Raw genomic sequence first — 14,978 nt, forward strand, 5'->3', positions numbered from 1 at the left:
TTTAGAAACTGCATATATGGTCAATAGACACCATAGCTCCCCAAACTGGAAATAACTTACATAATGACCAAACAGGTTTAAGTATTTTTTTTCTATCCTCTTCCTCTCCCAGGGATCATGCTTCTTTAAAAATGGAGGATTTCCTAATTAGTGCGGACGGCACACTGCAGTTTCATCACTTTTGTCTGGCAGCATGAAAAGAACCGGACACAGATTTAATAACACTAAGTTCCCAAATGTAAGTTCTATAATATTCATTGACCCAAGGTTTCTGAGGAAGGTTGAAACAGATGCTGTTGCTGGAGTAACATACAGTAAATCACCTTGAGAATATTAATTCTACATTAAGTCAAACTTTTGTTTCCAACGAAATTGTACCATAAAGCCCCAACAGATGGTGTGTGTCACTTTGAAAAAGCAGAGATAAGATAACAGAAACAGCCATATCCAGCCCATTCATGTTTTCTAACTAAGAAGGAACTCAGTTCTCTGATGGAAATGGTAAAATAAAATAGCATACTGAAGAAGCAAATGCACCATGCTATCTTCGTCATGCCAAAGAACGTCAAACCATTTCAAGTCCTGCGGCAGAAACCACAGAAGCTGTACTAACAAGGCACAGTTAAAAACAACATTATTGCATTTTCATAAACAGGAAAACAACAGTCCTAAAGTCACTACTAGTATCCTAAAGTCCACTCCACTCCAAGCCTACAAAAATACAACCACGGTTGTTGTTTTTTAAAACAACAACAACAACAACAATGCACTGCTTATTTTGTACTTAGCTTAGATAGCAGTGAGACGCTAGGGAAGGGAATTCAGTTGTCATACAGCATACTTAATATAACCATGAGAAGGGTTATGGTACTTGTTTTCTAACTAGAACTTGTTTTCTTTGCTGATGTCCCCCCTAGGATTGAATAGATTTAATGTTGGGAATTAACCTTCATGAATCTTAAAATTCTTCATCAGCTCAGATCAGAATCTGAGCCAGAAAAGAATTCTTTCTCCCCTGTCAGTTACCTAGTCCTCAAAATGCACCTCTTCCCTTTCGAGACCTTTTGAGCAGATGATCAAGGGTAATGCTGAGATATCTGCCAAAAAGGAAATCTGTGTCTTCCTTCCTCTGGATTGCCCCATTACAAGGGTCCAGTGGCCTATTGGAAAAGTTGCAAAGGGTGTTTAGCAGATTGGGAAGAAATGACCTAGAGTGATAGAGATTAGTTTATTTTGTGATTCTCAGATTGGCTTGAAAAATTAAGCTCTTTGCTTTTAAAAATATGATTCCACCAGTGAGTGGGCTTGAGTCAGCTCATCAAATCTAGTTGCATGTTGGTAGGTTTGAAAACTTTAGGTTAGTACAGGTATTCTGAGTTAACAAAGTAGACATGTTCCTGGTCATCATTTCTTTAACAGCAAACTTGGTACCAGAGACAGAAATAACATGGAAAGATTATGGAAAAGTTCATCGCTTCAAAAAAGGAGTTCAACATGATTCAGCAAACATTTTCTTCAAAATTAACAATATGCACACGAGAAATTAAACAACAAGATCAGCCTTGCATAAGTATGCAAAAATATTTTGAACCTTCTAGAGATTGGTTCAAGTCTTCCTCCAAAATATATCCAAGAATGGCTTTTTCTTTCACCAGCTTTCACATTCCTTGCAGTTTGTATTTTGATGGCCAGACTTACAGATCTATGTTTTGTATCATGCAAAGTGGGTATAGGTGGCGAGGCAGACTTATCTCTTCTCCTCTTTTCTCTGTGTTTTACTGTTCACACATGTTAATTTGAGAATTCTGGATGCAGCTTTAGTTTACCTTGTCTGTTGTAAGTAGAAACACACATTTTCACTAGGATCAACTAGAGCAGAATCGCAGTCTTTCCCAAGTCAAGCTTTCACGCATTATTTACCACAGATCAACTGCTGCAACTCAGCACTTAAATCTGTTGCTCTTCAGTCTTATTTCACTATCCTCTCTAAGCCAATGTTTCTAAAACAAACCTTCCAGCTAGAAAAGGATAATGAGGATATGTAGAGGGGTGGGGTGGGGGTGGGGGGTGGGCAGGCTTTAAAACACTTTTTGAAAGGAGCTTCACTCTCAGAGGTTTTGTTAAGGCGGACAGTGTTTTTCTGTTGATGGCTGAGGGGATCGGAGGGGCATATGTGTCTATTTCTTAGTGGCTAAACAGACCATCCCTTTCAGTGCTGGATGGGCCATAGCAACTACATGCCTTGGCCCCAATCTGGCATTTCCACAGTGCAAAAAAGAGCCACAAAAATTGCTCCTTTTTGTGCCACGGAAAGGGTGCCTTTGCTGCAGCTGCAGCACCTTCTTGTGCTCCTTTTGGTGCTGCATCATCTGGACACAGCACCAAAGGACCATCATAATGCTGCCCACTGTGCAGTCAGGTGCACGGCATGATGGCAGTGTTAGGCAGCATTGGGGCATGCGTCATGTGGATGCCATGCCACCACTCTGCCCTGTGGCCGGCATATAACACTGGTCTGTACAGCCTGTTAGTTTCCAAAGCACTTAGCTTAGCTTAACACAGTAACATACTATAAATAAAACAAGATGAATATACTGTATAGAGCAGGGATATAAAGAATATTCTCAAATTTTCTTGCTCTTGAGAAGATCTTCACAAAATTTTCACAAAAATTGTGGAAAGATGAGTGTGTTGTGCAAAAAAAAAATTTTTTTTTTTACAAAGAATTGTTTTGGACAAAACATTGGCAGTCTCCCATACAATTACTAACTAGACCTGATCCTGCTTAGCTTCCAAGATTAAATGGGATCTGGTGCTTTTCATGAATTTATGCCAACAAACATTTAAAAAAACACACACACACACACCTCTTGCACACTGCTATCATAAATAGTTAAAAGCTGAAGACCTACTGAAATAGGAGGGCATTTGCCTGCAAAAATGGGAGCAGAAAAGGGACCCACCCATCTTACCTGTGGCAGATGTTTCATAATCTGAGAAGCCTTTCTCCAGTGTCTTCCCCAGATAGTGGGGAGGATGGTTGTATGAAACAGGCTTATATGGAGAGATACATGCTTTGAGATAGGCTAGGCCTAACTTTGATATTTCTTAAATGCAAAAATAAAATAAGTAAAGATTTACATCTCTAATATACAGCATATCTTGAATTTCCAGAATGCACATGAATATACTTTCTCATGGATATAAAGGAACAGATTACAATAAATATAAATGCAATCGTATGGTCCCAAAGGCGCACCCAGAAATCATAAGATGTTCTGGACTTTCCACTTTGAGTGGGAGGACTCCTCTCTTTCAAGTTCTGTGCTTAGGAGGGAAGTTCCAATCACATAACCCAATGTCCAGCTACCATAGGAATCACATATTATTCATCAACACTGGCAGACCTAATGTTGGAAAAGGAGAGATTTGGAGTAGGGGTTGGGAGAAGTTGTGGATATGCAGTATTCACAGCCTTCCCAAGTTTCTGGTACCTATCCTTTAAACCAGTTGAGGTCTGGACACAGTAGCAGTAGCAATAGCAGCTTCATTTACTGTATATACCACTTCATACTGTGTAAGCAGTCTCTAAGCAGTTTACAACTGTACACTAATTTCCCCGAACAAGCTGGGTACTTATTTTAGCAATCTCGGAATGATGCAAGCCTGAGTCAAGCCTGAGCCCCTGGCTGGTCTTGAACTCCCAACCTTATAGTTTCTGAGTGAGTGGCTGCAGTAGAGGCATTTAATCCCTGTACCTTGGTACCCCTTATACCAAGAATATCTTCTTCCAAATTTTGCAATTCTGCTTAATTTGAAAAAGTGTCTGAAGTATTAAATAGGAATGTAATTTTGTTTTCATCAGTGGCATTAAGTTTGTCTCTGCCTGTCTGTGTATCTGGGTTACGCTGCCAATATAGGAAAAAAGACAACCTTCAAAGCACATTCTTAGAGGATCCTACAATTCAGTGAGCAAGAGAAAGATAGAAAATGCCACAGACTGCTTGCTATGTGGTCTCCTTGAAACACTCAAGAGTTTTGGTTATCATTCATGTTTGCTCTCACATTCCACACAATCTCTAGCTGTGATACAGTAAACACCTCTCCAAACTCTCAAATATGCAGCCTAAAGAGTATGCACACTTAGCTCAAAGTTCTCCAAATTTGTTTACTGGTTCTACATCTTCAGGTACAGTTTTTTTTTTAAGTGAACTGTCACTGTTACAGCTTAATATAAATGTACAATTGTCTCCCTGGGTGAATAATTAAGCTGCATAAAAATTATCACTAGCAATCAGATTGCCAGAGCAGAGCAAGATCCACAACACCAGCCTAACAAGGAATAAGAGGGATGCTGAGGGCATTCTGGGTGGTTTTCAGGCCCTAGTGAAAAATTTAAAGATTCTAACATTTAACTTTCTCAGGAAGTCAAAAGGAAATGATCACATTTCTTTCATTTTAACTGTAATTAGCTAGAAAGTACAAAGTGGTTGCAATGGATTTTCCCTGAGAGATATGGAAGATACTTCCTTCAGAGCTACTGCATTTGGTTTCTTTGCCACCTTATTGGATGGATGTCAATGGCCTCACTCAAGTATTCACAGCCCCCTAGGCAAGCTTCCTTTCTCCCCTTTCTAATGTAGGAATTTTCAGTCTGCAGGATCTACATGCCAGTAATGAAGGTGTTAGCTCCCTTCACCCCTAGTCATTCCTGTCACCTTCAAAGGGTAGAGAGAAATGGTCTGCAATGGGGAATCTGTTCTGCTCACAGAAGCTCCCCCAGAGAGCTTGAACTCTGATTTTCTGCAGTTCTAACTCACATGACAAGCCACCATGGGTATAAGAGGCTTCTTACTACAGAAGGATGTCCTCTACATGTGGCGGCAAGGGCATGAAGGCCAATGAGCATGATGACAGGGGAGATGTAAACAAAGGAAATTACTGTGCTTGACCCTACTTCTCCACCTTGTACATAGCTTACACACTATACTAGTACCAAATGAGGGCAAATCTAAGCCCCATGAAGGGATATGAATTGTCCATGTGAATTGATCCTAAGATTTCAGAATACATTGTTGAAAAAGAACAGACAGAAATGGTAGAACCTCAGCATGGCTCAGAGTCCACTTTACAAAATTATTTTCCCCCAAGCAAAGGTTGCTGTTTGCCCCCAAAATTTCATGTAAATGAAGCTGAGATCAGTATATTTCATTTTCATGTTAGCCTTACTAGAACATTTCACCCACCAAGGGAGGAGGGATCCATGCAGGTCCATGTGGAAAGAATATTAAATTCTTCATTTCCTAAATGAAAGATGGTTGTCCAAATAGTTATGGAAACCAGTTGGAAAAAATAACAAAATGATGAGAATTTTATGCCATTTTCACCAAGTATTCACACATCCTAGAGTGACTACCTGGAAAAAGTGACTACCTACCAAAAAACAAAAAAACAAACAAAAACAAAACCCAAAACAAAGCAAAGCTGTGATGCTCACAGAAATAACCCCATGCATATTTTTGTGCAGAAGAATTTCTTGAGACACTTTGGGGTATGTTAATACCAGGCAAGAACTGCACAGAAATATTGGGAGAGGAGGGTCTGTAGCAGGGAGATAACAGGAAATTATTCATCTTCATTTGTGATGATGAAAGTCAAATATTTACATCCCTAGTCCAGATACTCAGTAAAAGTGATGAACTTTCACATATATAGTGGGTCCTTGGTATCCACTGGGCTTTAGTTCCAGGACACCCCCCCCCAGCCCACCCCCTCGGGATACCAAAATCCATGGAAGCTCAAGTCCCATTAAATATATTGACATAGTAAAATGGTGTTCCTTATACAGAATGCAAAATCAAGATTTGATTTTCAGAATTTATATATAAATTGTTGGTATCTTATGGATACTTAAAATCTTGTTCACAAAGAAACTGAAGTATATCATGGAGTAGAATCAGGGGAGGGAAATAGGATGATACAACATAGGATAACCTGACGAATCCAAGGAAGGTTGGATGGTTTTGTGTGCATGCTCTGACCTCCTACACTGTTTAATCCTTATATGTGCAGAATAATAATAATAATAATAATAATAATAATAATAATAACAACAACAATAATAATAATAATATGACTTATTTATAGCCCACCTTTTCATGGGGAATCAAGGCGGGTTACAACATGTAAAAACAATGTGTTACATATCAAATCCAATTAAAATTTATCCCCCTCCCAACCTCCTAACCCAAATTATAAAACAAAATTAAATAAATTACAATATAAAAAGTTATAATGATCAAATCAACAGAACTGGGGAGAAGAGGAAAGGACTCTATAGTAGGAGGGAGAAGATGCTATTGTGCTCAGGGAGGGGAGGCTAATTTGGAAGGGCCTGCTGGAAGAGATCCTTCTTGATGGCCTTTTTGAAGGCCACTAAGGTGGTAATGTGGCAGATCATCTCCAGCAGGTCATTCCATAGCCTAGGACCAGCAATAGAGAAGGCCCTCTGGTTGACAGTGGACAGTCTTACTCTGTCTCCATAATTTAGAAACAAAGGTACGCCAAGGTATCTGAGAGTGGCAGCATAGTGGTAAGTCAGACTGGTGGTAGTCAGACCTAAGTTTGTGAGGTGCTACTAGCAGGGCTAGTAGGAAGCACTGAGTGAGGGGAGGAGCACTCATCGGGAATTGTCATACTTCTCGTGGCCTCTTAAAGAACATTCCACTGCACCAAATGAGCCTTGAAGTTATTGCCATTCATATGATATTTTTGTATCTCGAAAGTCTGCATTTGTTGGTATCCTGTTTGACTGGAAATAGGCAGTAGGTGCCAGTTGTACTGTTCCTAACAAGTTTGTGCTTGTCCATTCAGTATTGTCAATTTATCTTTGATATCACCTACAGCAACTACCAGGGAAGCAGTCATGGAGAAATGCAACTTACCACTGTGTGCAAAAATGCTAATATTTACAAATACATTCTGAAGGACTGGGCAGGTAACTAACAAGAAATGGAAATGACCTCTTTTCTTACTTCACTAACTGTATGCCACTCATTTTATGTGAGAAGCAAGATGAAACCGTGCTTTTGCCAAGTTACATGTTACAACTGTAGTTTAGTGAGAAGTAATACTTCAAAGTCCATTATCAACTAAACTAGTCCTTGGAACAAATTATAAGACATTAGCAAGGCAAATCTTTTGAAAGAAAAAGTTGTTACAACAGTGTGGAAGAAATTATTTTAAGCCTGTTTTGTATAAACTCTCCCTTCATTACTGTATCTTATACAGCTGAGTCTCCCTTCTCAGGAATTCTGAAATCCGAAAGAGTCTGAATTTCAAAATGGTCCATATGGATACCTGAGATAGTGACAACTGTGCTTTCTGATGGTTTAGTGTGCAAAAGCTTTGTTTTTTTAAAACCTTATTAAAATATCATGTATAAAATTACTTTCAAATTTCAATGTTGGAGATGGGGCAAGGATCCCATTTCCAAGATTTCTCATTATGTATAAGCAAATGATCAAAAAATTCAAAAAACAAAAACAAAACCCCAAACCCAAAGCATTTTTAGTCCCAAGCATTTCAGATAAGGCAGATTCAGCCTGTACAGATTAAAACCTATTCATTCTAAACCAGGGGTAGGCAACCTTTCTGAGCCGGGGGCCGGGTTGCTGTCCCTCAGACAACTGGGGGGGCCGAAGCCAAAAAATAAATAATTAAATACTTTTTTAAAAAATTAAATATATAAATAAACCAGGACAAATGTAGGACAAACTTTTCAAATGGATGACACTTTTTTTAAAAAAAATGGAGGACACGCAAAAAAATTTGCTGATTTTTTAAAAAAATGTTAATATAAATGCATGTTTCTGAGGCTTCTATAGACAATTGCCCCCCAAAGGCCCCGGTGGCAATCGGCGGCAGGACCAGGCTGGGGCCGGTCCCAAGGCCTTGCCGGGCCGCATCCGGCCCGCGGGCCGCAGGTTGCCTACCCCTGTTCTAAACAGTTACATATTCATTTTCAGGAGCAATGTGGATTGATAGGGCCATTAAATACATGGATGGGTGAAACATCCTAAAGGAAGCATTTGAATATTACAAAATATAACCAAGGAAGCATCTGAGGAAGTAGACTGAAGTCTACGAAAGCTCATGCTGGCAATTTCTTTCTTTCATTTAGTCTCAAAGGTGCCACAAGATCTCTCTATAAAATCTAAGTTAAGTAACCTGGATCCCAACTATCCACATTTCACAGAAAAAAGATATACAATTTACTGTTCCAGTAAGCCAAGCTGCCACTAAAAGCAAATGCTTGTCCCTGAGGCCCGTTGTAGATGCTGGACATTAAACATTGTCCTGATAGTGCACTGCAAATAGGGTTGGGTAGATATGAACAGTATTTGGTTTAAGGCAAAAATCATCATAACTGTTCTTCCATGAATTTTGTGTAAAGTGCCACAATACAAAAGTTAACATCTACACACATGAATATCCATCTAAATATTCATTCAGGCAATTTCACATAGAGTTTAAGGTTGGGGTCATGCCAATTCTAGACCACACCACAGTAGTTGGAACTGAGGGTGCAACCACACTGCAGAATTATAGAAGTTTGATACTATTTTAGCTGCCATTGCTGCATCCTACAGAATCCTGGAATTTGTAGGTTGATAAGACACCAGTGCTCTCTGACAAAGAATTATAAATACATGAAACTACAGGTCACAGGATTCCATAAGACAGAACAATGCCAGTTAAAATGCTAGCAAAATGGCACATGCTGAGGCCCAGTCTATAGTAGCATTATCAAGCAGGAGCCCATTCAAATGTGTTTTCTGCAACACAGATCAGAGGTGTGACATGGCTCAACACTATGGCTGACTGCAGAGAATGAGCCACTCGTATCTCAGTTCTGGGCTCCTCTAGTAGGAGGAGGGTATGCCAGGGAGAATCTGACAACTAGAATATCTTCTCTTTAAGCATCCCTTGCACTTAGCATCCTTGGTACAGTGCACCCGCGTTATACACGGGCGCACTTTATGTGGTCTTGAACGTACACACTCAAGCCGTGGGGCATGCGGGGCTCAAGGAGCGGTGCGTCCCATTCAAATGAATGGGCGTGCATGCCCATGGCGCCCCGCACATGAGCCCCATTGTTTCTAATGGGGCTTGAGCATAGGCGGAATGCACCTTACACGGGGGGGGGGGTGTCTGGAACGGATCCCCCGTGAAAGGCAAGGGCCAACTGTATATGCCTTCTGCATATTTGGAAAGACACTACTGTGACCCTTAATGGAGTTTTTTTGTTTTGTTTTGCATGGGGCTCACAAAACTAGATATTAGCCTAGACTAGCACACAGAACAGAGGTGAACAACCTCAAACAGGAGATCCAAACTGGACTTTCTGGGGTTCCCAGATGACCACATTTCTTCCCTATGGCACCACTGTTTTGACGTTTCCCTGTTTTTTGGTACAGGTACCCCCTCCCCTTATAAACAGCTGAAATGCCTGTCCTAGTACTTAGTTCTTAACAATAAAAAAGTGCTTTAAGCTAAAATATACTGGTATTTTTTATGCCAAAGTTCTGCCCTTGGTCGTAAATGGAATGTGGTCCCTGAGAAATACTCTGAAACTGAATTTGACCCTCAAGAAGAAAGAGGTTCCTCTTTGATGAATAACATTGCCATATCAATTCAACACAGAACATCTGATGCAGAAATTGCTCATTGAGAACAACCATCCTGTGATGTGACAGAGAGTGGTAGGTCATGCTTAGAGAAACTGCCTTCCATGGCTGCTCACTGCATAAAAAGAACTCTCAAAGCTTTCATATTTGTTAAATATTAAGTACCAATATTAATACTGCACTCAGTTATGTTAGTATAGTGTTGCCAGGGAGTAGCTGACAGGGGAGGTAAAATGAGGAGGGTATTACCTCCCCAAATAAAATGTCTGCACTTCCAACTGATATTTTCCTTCAGTCCCAAAATTTCTAGCACTGTAGTAATGGAAAATGTCAATTGGGCATTTGGAAATTCAGGTTAGGCATCCAAAGAAAAGGGACAGGCACATTTACCAAGTGAGTAAAAAATAAATAGACATATGAATTCTAAGTTTGAATGATTTTCAATGTTTCTTTCTTTCTTTGCAATGCGAAAAGTATGGGGACAGAAGGAAAATTTTACTTGCAAAAGCAGATTCTTAGTTCCCTCTTTTATCTGTCCTGATCCCCCACATAGCTACACCCTGAATGTTACTAACTGCAACAAAAGGGCTATATGATGCAGAGTCTCTGTCTTTGCTGAAAGGGGTATGCTGCCCTTTCCATGTTATTTTGCAGTTACATCACAGTCACTTTTCCTAATCTGCGCAACTGAGATGAGGCTGATCCGGCTATATATGTTTGAATAGCACAGAGAGCATGTGTCTATTGTTCTTGTGGCTGAATGCTACATTTTTTTGGACTGGGGAATGTCAAACAGTGTTCCAAGGGTAGAGACAGGTATGCTCCATCTAATTGCTTGGGGCATCCATATAAATTGCTCTAAGCTCTCGCCCCCCCCCCCCCAAACAATACTAAATCACAAGTTATTCTGCTAAATCCTAAAGCTAAACACTAAAAACATATAGGAAAGTAGGACTTTGCCCTTGTGGATAATTTTTCAAGGCTGGGGAAAAAACTGGGAAAATGCCAATTGGCTTGTATTGTTGTTCTAGAAGAGAATTATTTTGGATGTTAAAAATACTGCCAGAATTGTGATGTGTTGTGGCTTCCCTGGAACTTTTTGAAGTAAAACACTGTGAAATTTTTAACCAGTGGAAAACCATATATGCCAGCGAGTCAGTACAGAAGCCAGCAACATTCTGATGGGAAGCCAGCCAAAACTGTCAACTAATACAGTGCTGTGGAGAAATACAAAAGGTTGGACCAGCCCACCCTTCTCCCCCCATCCTGCTTTCATCACCATCAAAAAAAGGGTCAGTATTGCGTTAGGATATCTATATTATGGGAAATGACTGCAGCATGTTAGGATTTCTGCAGTACTGTATGCATACTGTATGCAGTACTGTATGTATAGATTATGTATACAGATAAAGGACTGCAAATGTACTTGAGATCAATAGGATTTTTATGTGTGTGTCTGATTGCAGCAATTATTCCCAGCAAGCACAATTGCTTGTTAATAGTTGCTAGGGTAATTTAAAATCCCTGTAACCACAGAGATACCAAGTGTGTGTGTGTGTGTTTGTAGCATGAGGTAGGGGGAATGTCAACCAAGCCATTTCCTTTCAGGAAGGCCAATCAATGACTTAATACCCTTAATGCAATACCTGCTTGTTTGCATTGCCTTCACTTATGGGCCAGAATGAAATTTCAAGACATCTGAAGTGGGCACTTCTGGAATGTTCCACCAGCATTGCTGCAGGCACATTTATTGGCCCTGATGTTTAGAACCCAAATGCCAAGGACATAATGCACACGTAAGAGAAAGCTTTAACACACGTTCATGGCCAATAAAATCAAGCCTGACCAAAATTATTGTTTTAGCAGAAACCCTCAGACAAAGCAGACTGGACCAGCTTCTTTTTCTTTCCATCTTTCCCCTTCCACACCCCTTTATAACCAGCAGTTCTCCCTATTCTTAAAAAGTAATCTCTAGGGGAATATTTCCACATGCCTCTGGCTGTTACAATACTCTTATATTTGAATACAGTACTGAGGTTTCCTTGCAAAAATGCCAGTCCAGCTCTCTGACATGAGGGAGGGATATTTTTTACCCACTGTGCCAGGTTGTGCTTGTTGGCTACAATTGTTTCTTTTTGCTCCCCTAGAAACTCTCCAGGGACCAGCAATTGATGGTTTGTGGATTGGTCCAAGTCCAGGGACTACCACCGACTTGCAGGGCATTATTTGGCATGTTTATTCCAAAGGAAGTCCCATTCAGTTCCCAGGTAAGTAGCATCACAGCTTTATCCGGCATCAATTCCTTCTTAGCACTTTAAACAACTTGTCTGTGTAATTATGACCAAGTTAGTTGATGGAGCTGATCCTTCACCCCCAACCCATCCCATCTTTTACCTGCATGCCTGTTCTTGAAGTGGGAATTCCACATCACGACGAAAGTATGCTATTCAGCTTCAGGACTGCCAATAATAGTCTCCACTTACAAGATACCCCACTGAGCAAACTGAAGGAAGAATCGTATGAAACAGCTGTAGAGTAATGCAGCAATCTTCACCAAGGCTGCCCTTGCCTCACTACAGTCCAGCTACCAACTCTAGAGTAAATGGCTTGCAAAAGCTACGGCAATCTTTTCCTTAGAAATACAACCCACTTAATCCTGTGAGATTTACTCCCAGCCAAATTTATATAGTATTGAAGCCCAAACAATCTAATTTTATACATAATTGCAAGTTCCATGGAGTCACATTGAGCTTACGCTGAGCCCCAAGTAATGCTTATGATTGTAACCTCTCTATGCGGAGTTTAATATCAGCCCCACTGAACTCAGCTGCACTCGGTCTTAAGCATCTACACACAAGACTGGGCTGCAGCCACATATACACAACACTTCCAATTGTACATAGTGGCCCTTACTTCCAGGTAAGCATACAAAGGACAGGCATGTGTGTTTGTGTGTTATTTTGTCATTTATGCACCTTCTGTTGTCTCTGTGTATACCATAAGTCAGGATGGACCTCACTGTATATGTGTTTACTCAGAAGTTAAGTCCCACAGAGTTCAGTGGTGCCAGTGTATATCATTTCAACGTAAGGCTCATGCTGCAGTTACAAACCATTAAATGAACTTATTTATGGTATTTATATCCCGCTCTTCAGCCCTAAAGGCTCTCAGAGCAGCTTACAATTACGATTTTTAATTCTTGCTGACTAAAAGACACAGTCAGTAACAAAACTGCAAGACTTATGTACAGGAAGCTTTTCTGGCATTAACCGAATATATACGAACAGACACAATTTTAAAACTTTGAGTGAGGCAAAGATGAGGGGGTTCCTTTCCATCCTTAAAAAAGAAAAGTGGCAAAAACAGCTCCACGGAGAACGAGAAATGTTTCCTATCCAGGCAACATTTTACTTTAGGCGATAGAGTTGGAAGCAGAGGGCTTATTGGCAGCTTGTCGGTTTAATTACAGTGTGATGACACTTGTTCCTTTGGGGAAATGATTCATTTGGCTGCTTAGGGATGCACACACCACTCCATCCCTCCATTAGAGAAGTACACAGGGAAAATGGGATTCCTCATGAATCTTCCACAGGCTAACCTTCCAGTACAGTTTGTACACCAATGCAGGGTGCTTGTTTTGGAGAGATGCACAGTTCAGTTCGATATTCAGGCTGAGTCTGCACTTTACCAGGCGGAAAGCTTAACCCACACAAATGACATGCATTGGTGCATTCAACTCTGATGGCTGCCCCAAGCTGCATCCCTCTCAACATAGTGGACAAGGAGGATGAGAGAGATGCAGCCAAAACACACATCTGGAGGGCACCAGTTGTTGCTGGGTACCTACGGCTTTTAGGGATCAGATTTTAGGGCATCTGATGCAAACGGGCATCTCGAAACAGGTATCAGTTCTGCCTGTTAAAGATCCTCTTTAATTGTACTTTGTCAATCTCTTTGCATATTAAGTTGTCCCTTGAAGACATGCCTGGCCAGGGAGAAAGAAGGAGGGATTGTTTTGTTTCCGAAGTTCCCAGCTGGCAGGGCTCAAACACATGTGGGACCCAACTCTTCCCGAAGAAGAAGGAGAAGGAAGGCACCATAAAAGCTTTCCAGAGAAGTGGCATTTAGGGTGAGGTGCAGGGAGAGCATCTTTAAAGGGACACCTCAAGAGATAGATGGATGGATGCATAGATAGATAGATAGATAGATAGATGAATGGAGAGAGGGATGGATGGACAGATGTATAGATAGATAGATCAAGGAGCAGGCTTACCTTTATGTGAGAGGCCCCCAAATGGGACCCTAAATTGTTTACTGAAGCCAACTCTTGTCAAAGAAGAAAGAGAAGGAAGGCACCATAACAGCTTTCCAGGGAAGTGGCATTTAGGATTAGGTGAAAGATACATGGATAGATAGATAGATAGATAGATGATTGTTAGATGATAGATAGATAGATAACAGATAGATGACAGAGAGATGATGAATGGATGGATGGATGGATGGATGGATGGGTGGGTGGATGGATGGATGGGTGGGTGGAGGAGCAGGCTTACCTTTATGTGAGAGGCGTAACCTGGGCTGGCTGGTGTCGCTGGCATGCCCTCCAGTCCACAAGTGTAGGAAAACCCCGGACAAGGCCAGGAAGAAGCGGTCCTGGGCTGCCATGGCCATCTCCCAGCCCCTGGGACGATGTCCTTCCTTGTCTGGTGGGAAGGGCGCCTCTCCAGCTGAGAGAGCCAAAGCCTGCCAAGTTCCACTTTCCACTCTTTGGGACTCTGGGCGCCTGCCTCCCTCCTTCCTTAGCGAGGGCAGGGAAGGAGCCCTGCCACGTTCCGCGGGGAAGCACTCCCTGCCAGGGGAAGAGGAGAGGAGGCAGCGCTGCCTTCAGGGAGGGAGGCAGGCAGGGAAGGAGGGCTGCTGTCTTCCTGCAGCAAAGCCGGCGAGGGAGAGGAGGAGGAGGCGGCCAACCCCCCCCCCCAGCAATTCAATTCCGAAGCAAGTCAGTCAGAGAGGAGGGAAGAGGAGGGAAGGGAGGAGGAGGAGGAGGTCCTCCCCAGAAGGCAGCCCTTGCCTGGCTGGGACTTGCCAAAGAGCCCCCCCCCCCCAGTTCCCTCCAATTCCCCTTCTGCCTCCCCTCTGAGGAGGATATGGGGGGGAGAGCCCAGCAACCTTGAGGCGTCCGAGGTCCGGCTTCCTTGAAGCCTCCTCCTCCTCCCCCTTTCCAATTTATATTGTGGTTGCTGTGCGTGCCATTGCCTTCCTCTGAGGCTGAGAGAGTGTGACTCAGCC

The 14,978-nt window shown here is 41.8% G+C and overlaps 1 protein-coding gene across 2 annotated transcripts in view; it reads right to left on the bottom strand.

Moving 5' to 3' along the window:
- Positions 1 to 14,617, bottom strand: part of SEMA3E (semaphorin 3E) — a 201,463-nt gene extending 186,846 nt beyond the window's left edge. For both annotated transcript variants that reach the window (XM_042466429.1, XM_042466428.1), the window contains exon 1: positions 14,243 to 14,617. In XM_042466429.1, coding sequence (XP_042322363.1) covers positions 14,243 to 14,360 — 118 coding nt within the window. In that variant the 5' untranslated portion in view covers positions 14,361 to 14,617. The remainder of the gene's footprint in view (positions 1 to 14,242) is intronic.
- Between the last annotated feature and the right edge of the window lie 361 nt (positions 14,618 to 14,978).

This window comes from Sceloporus undulatus, chromosome 5 (assembly GCF_019175285.1).
Source record: "Sceloporus undulatus isolate JIND9_A2432 ecotype Alabama chromosome 5, SceUnd_v1.1, whole genome shotgun sequence".
In the NCBI taxonomy this organism is placed as follows: Eukaryota; Metazoa; Chordata; class Lepidosauria; order Squamata; family Phrynosomatidae; genus Sceloporus; species Sceloporus undulatus.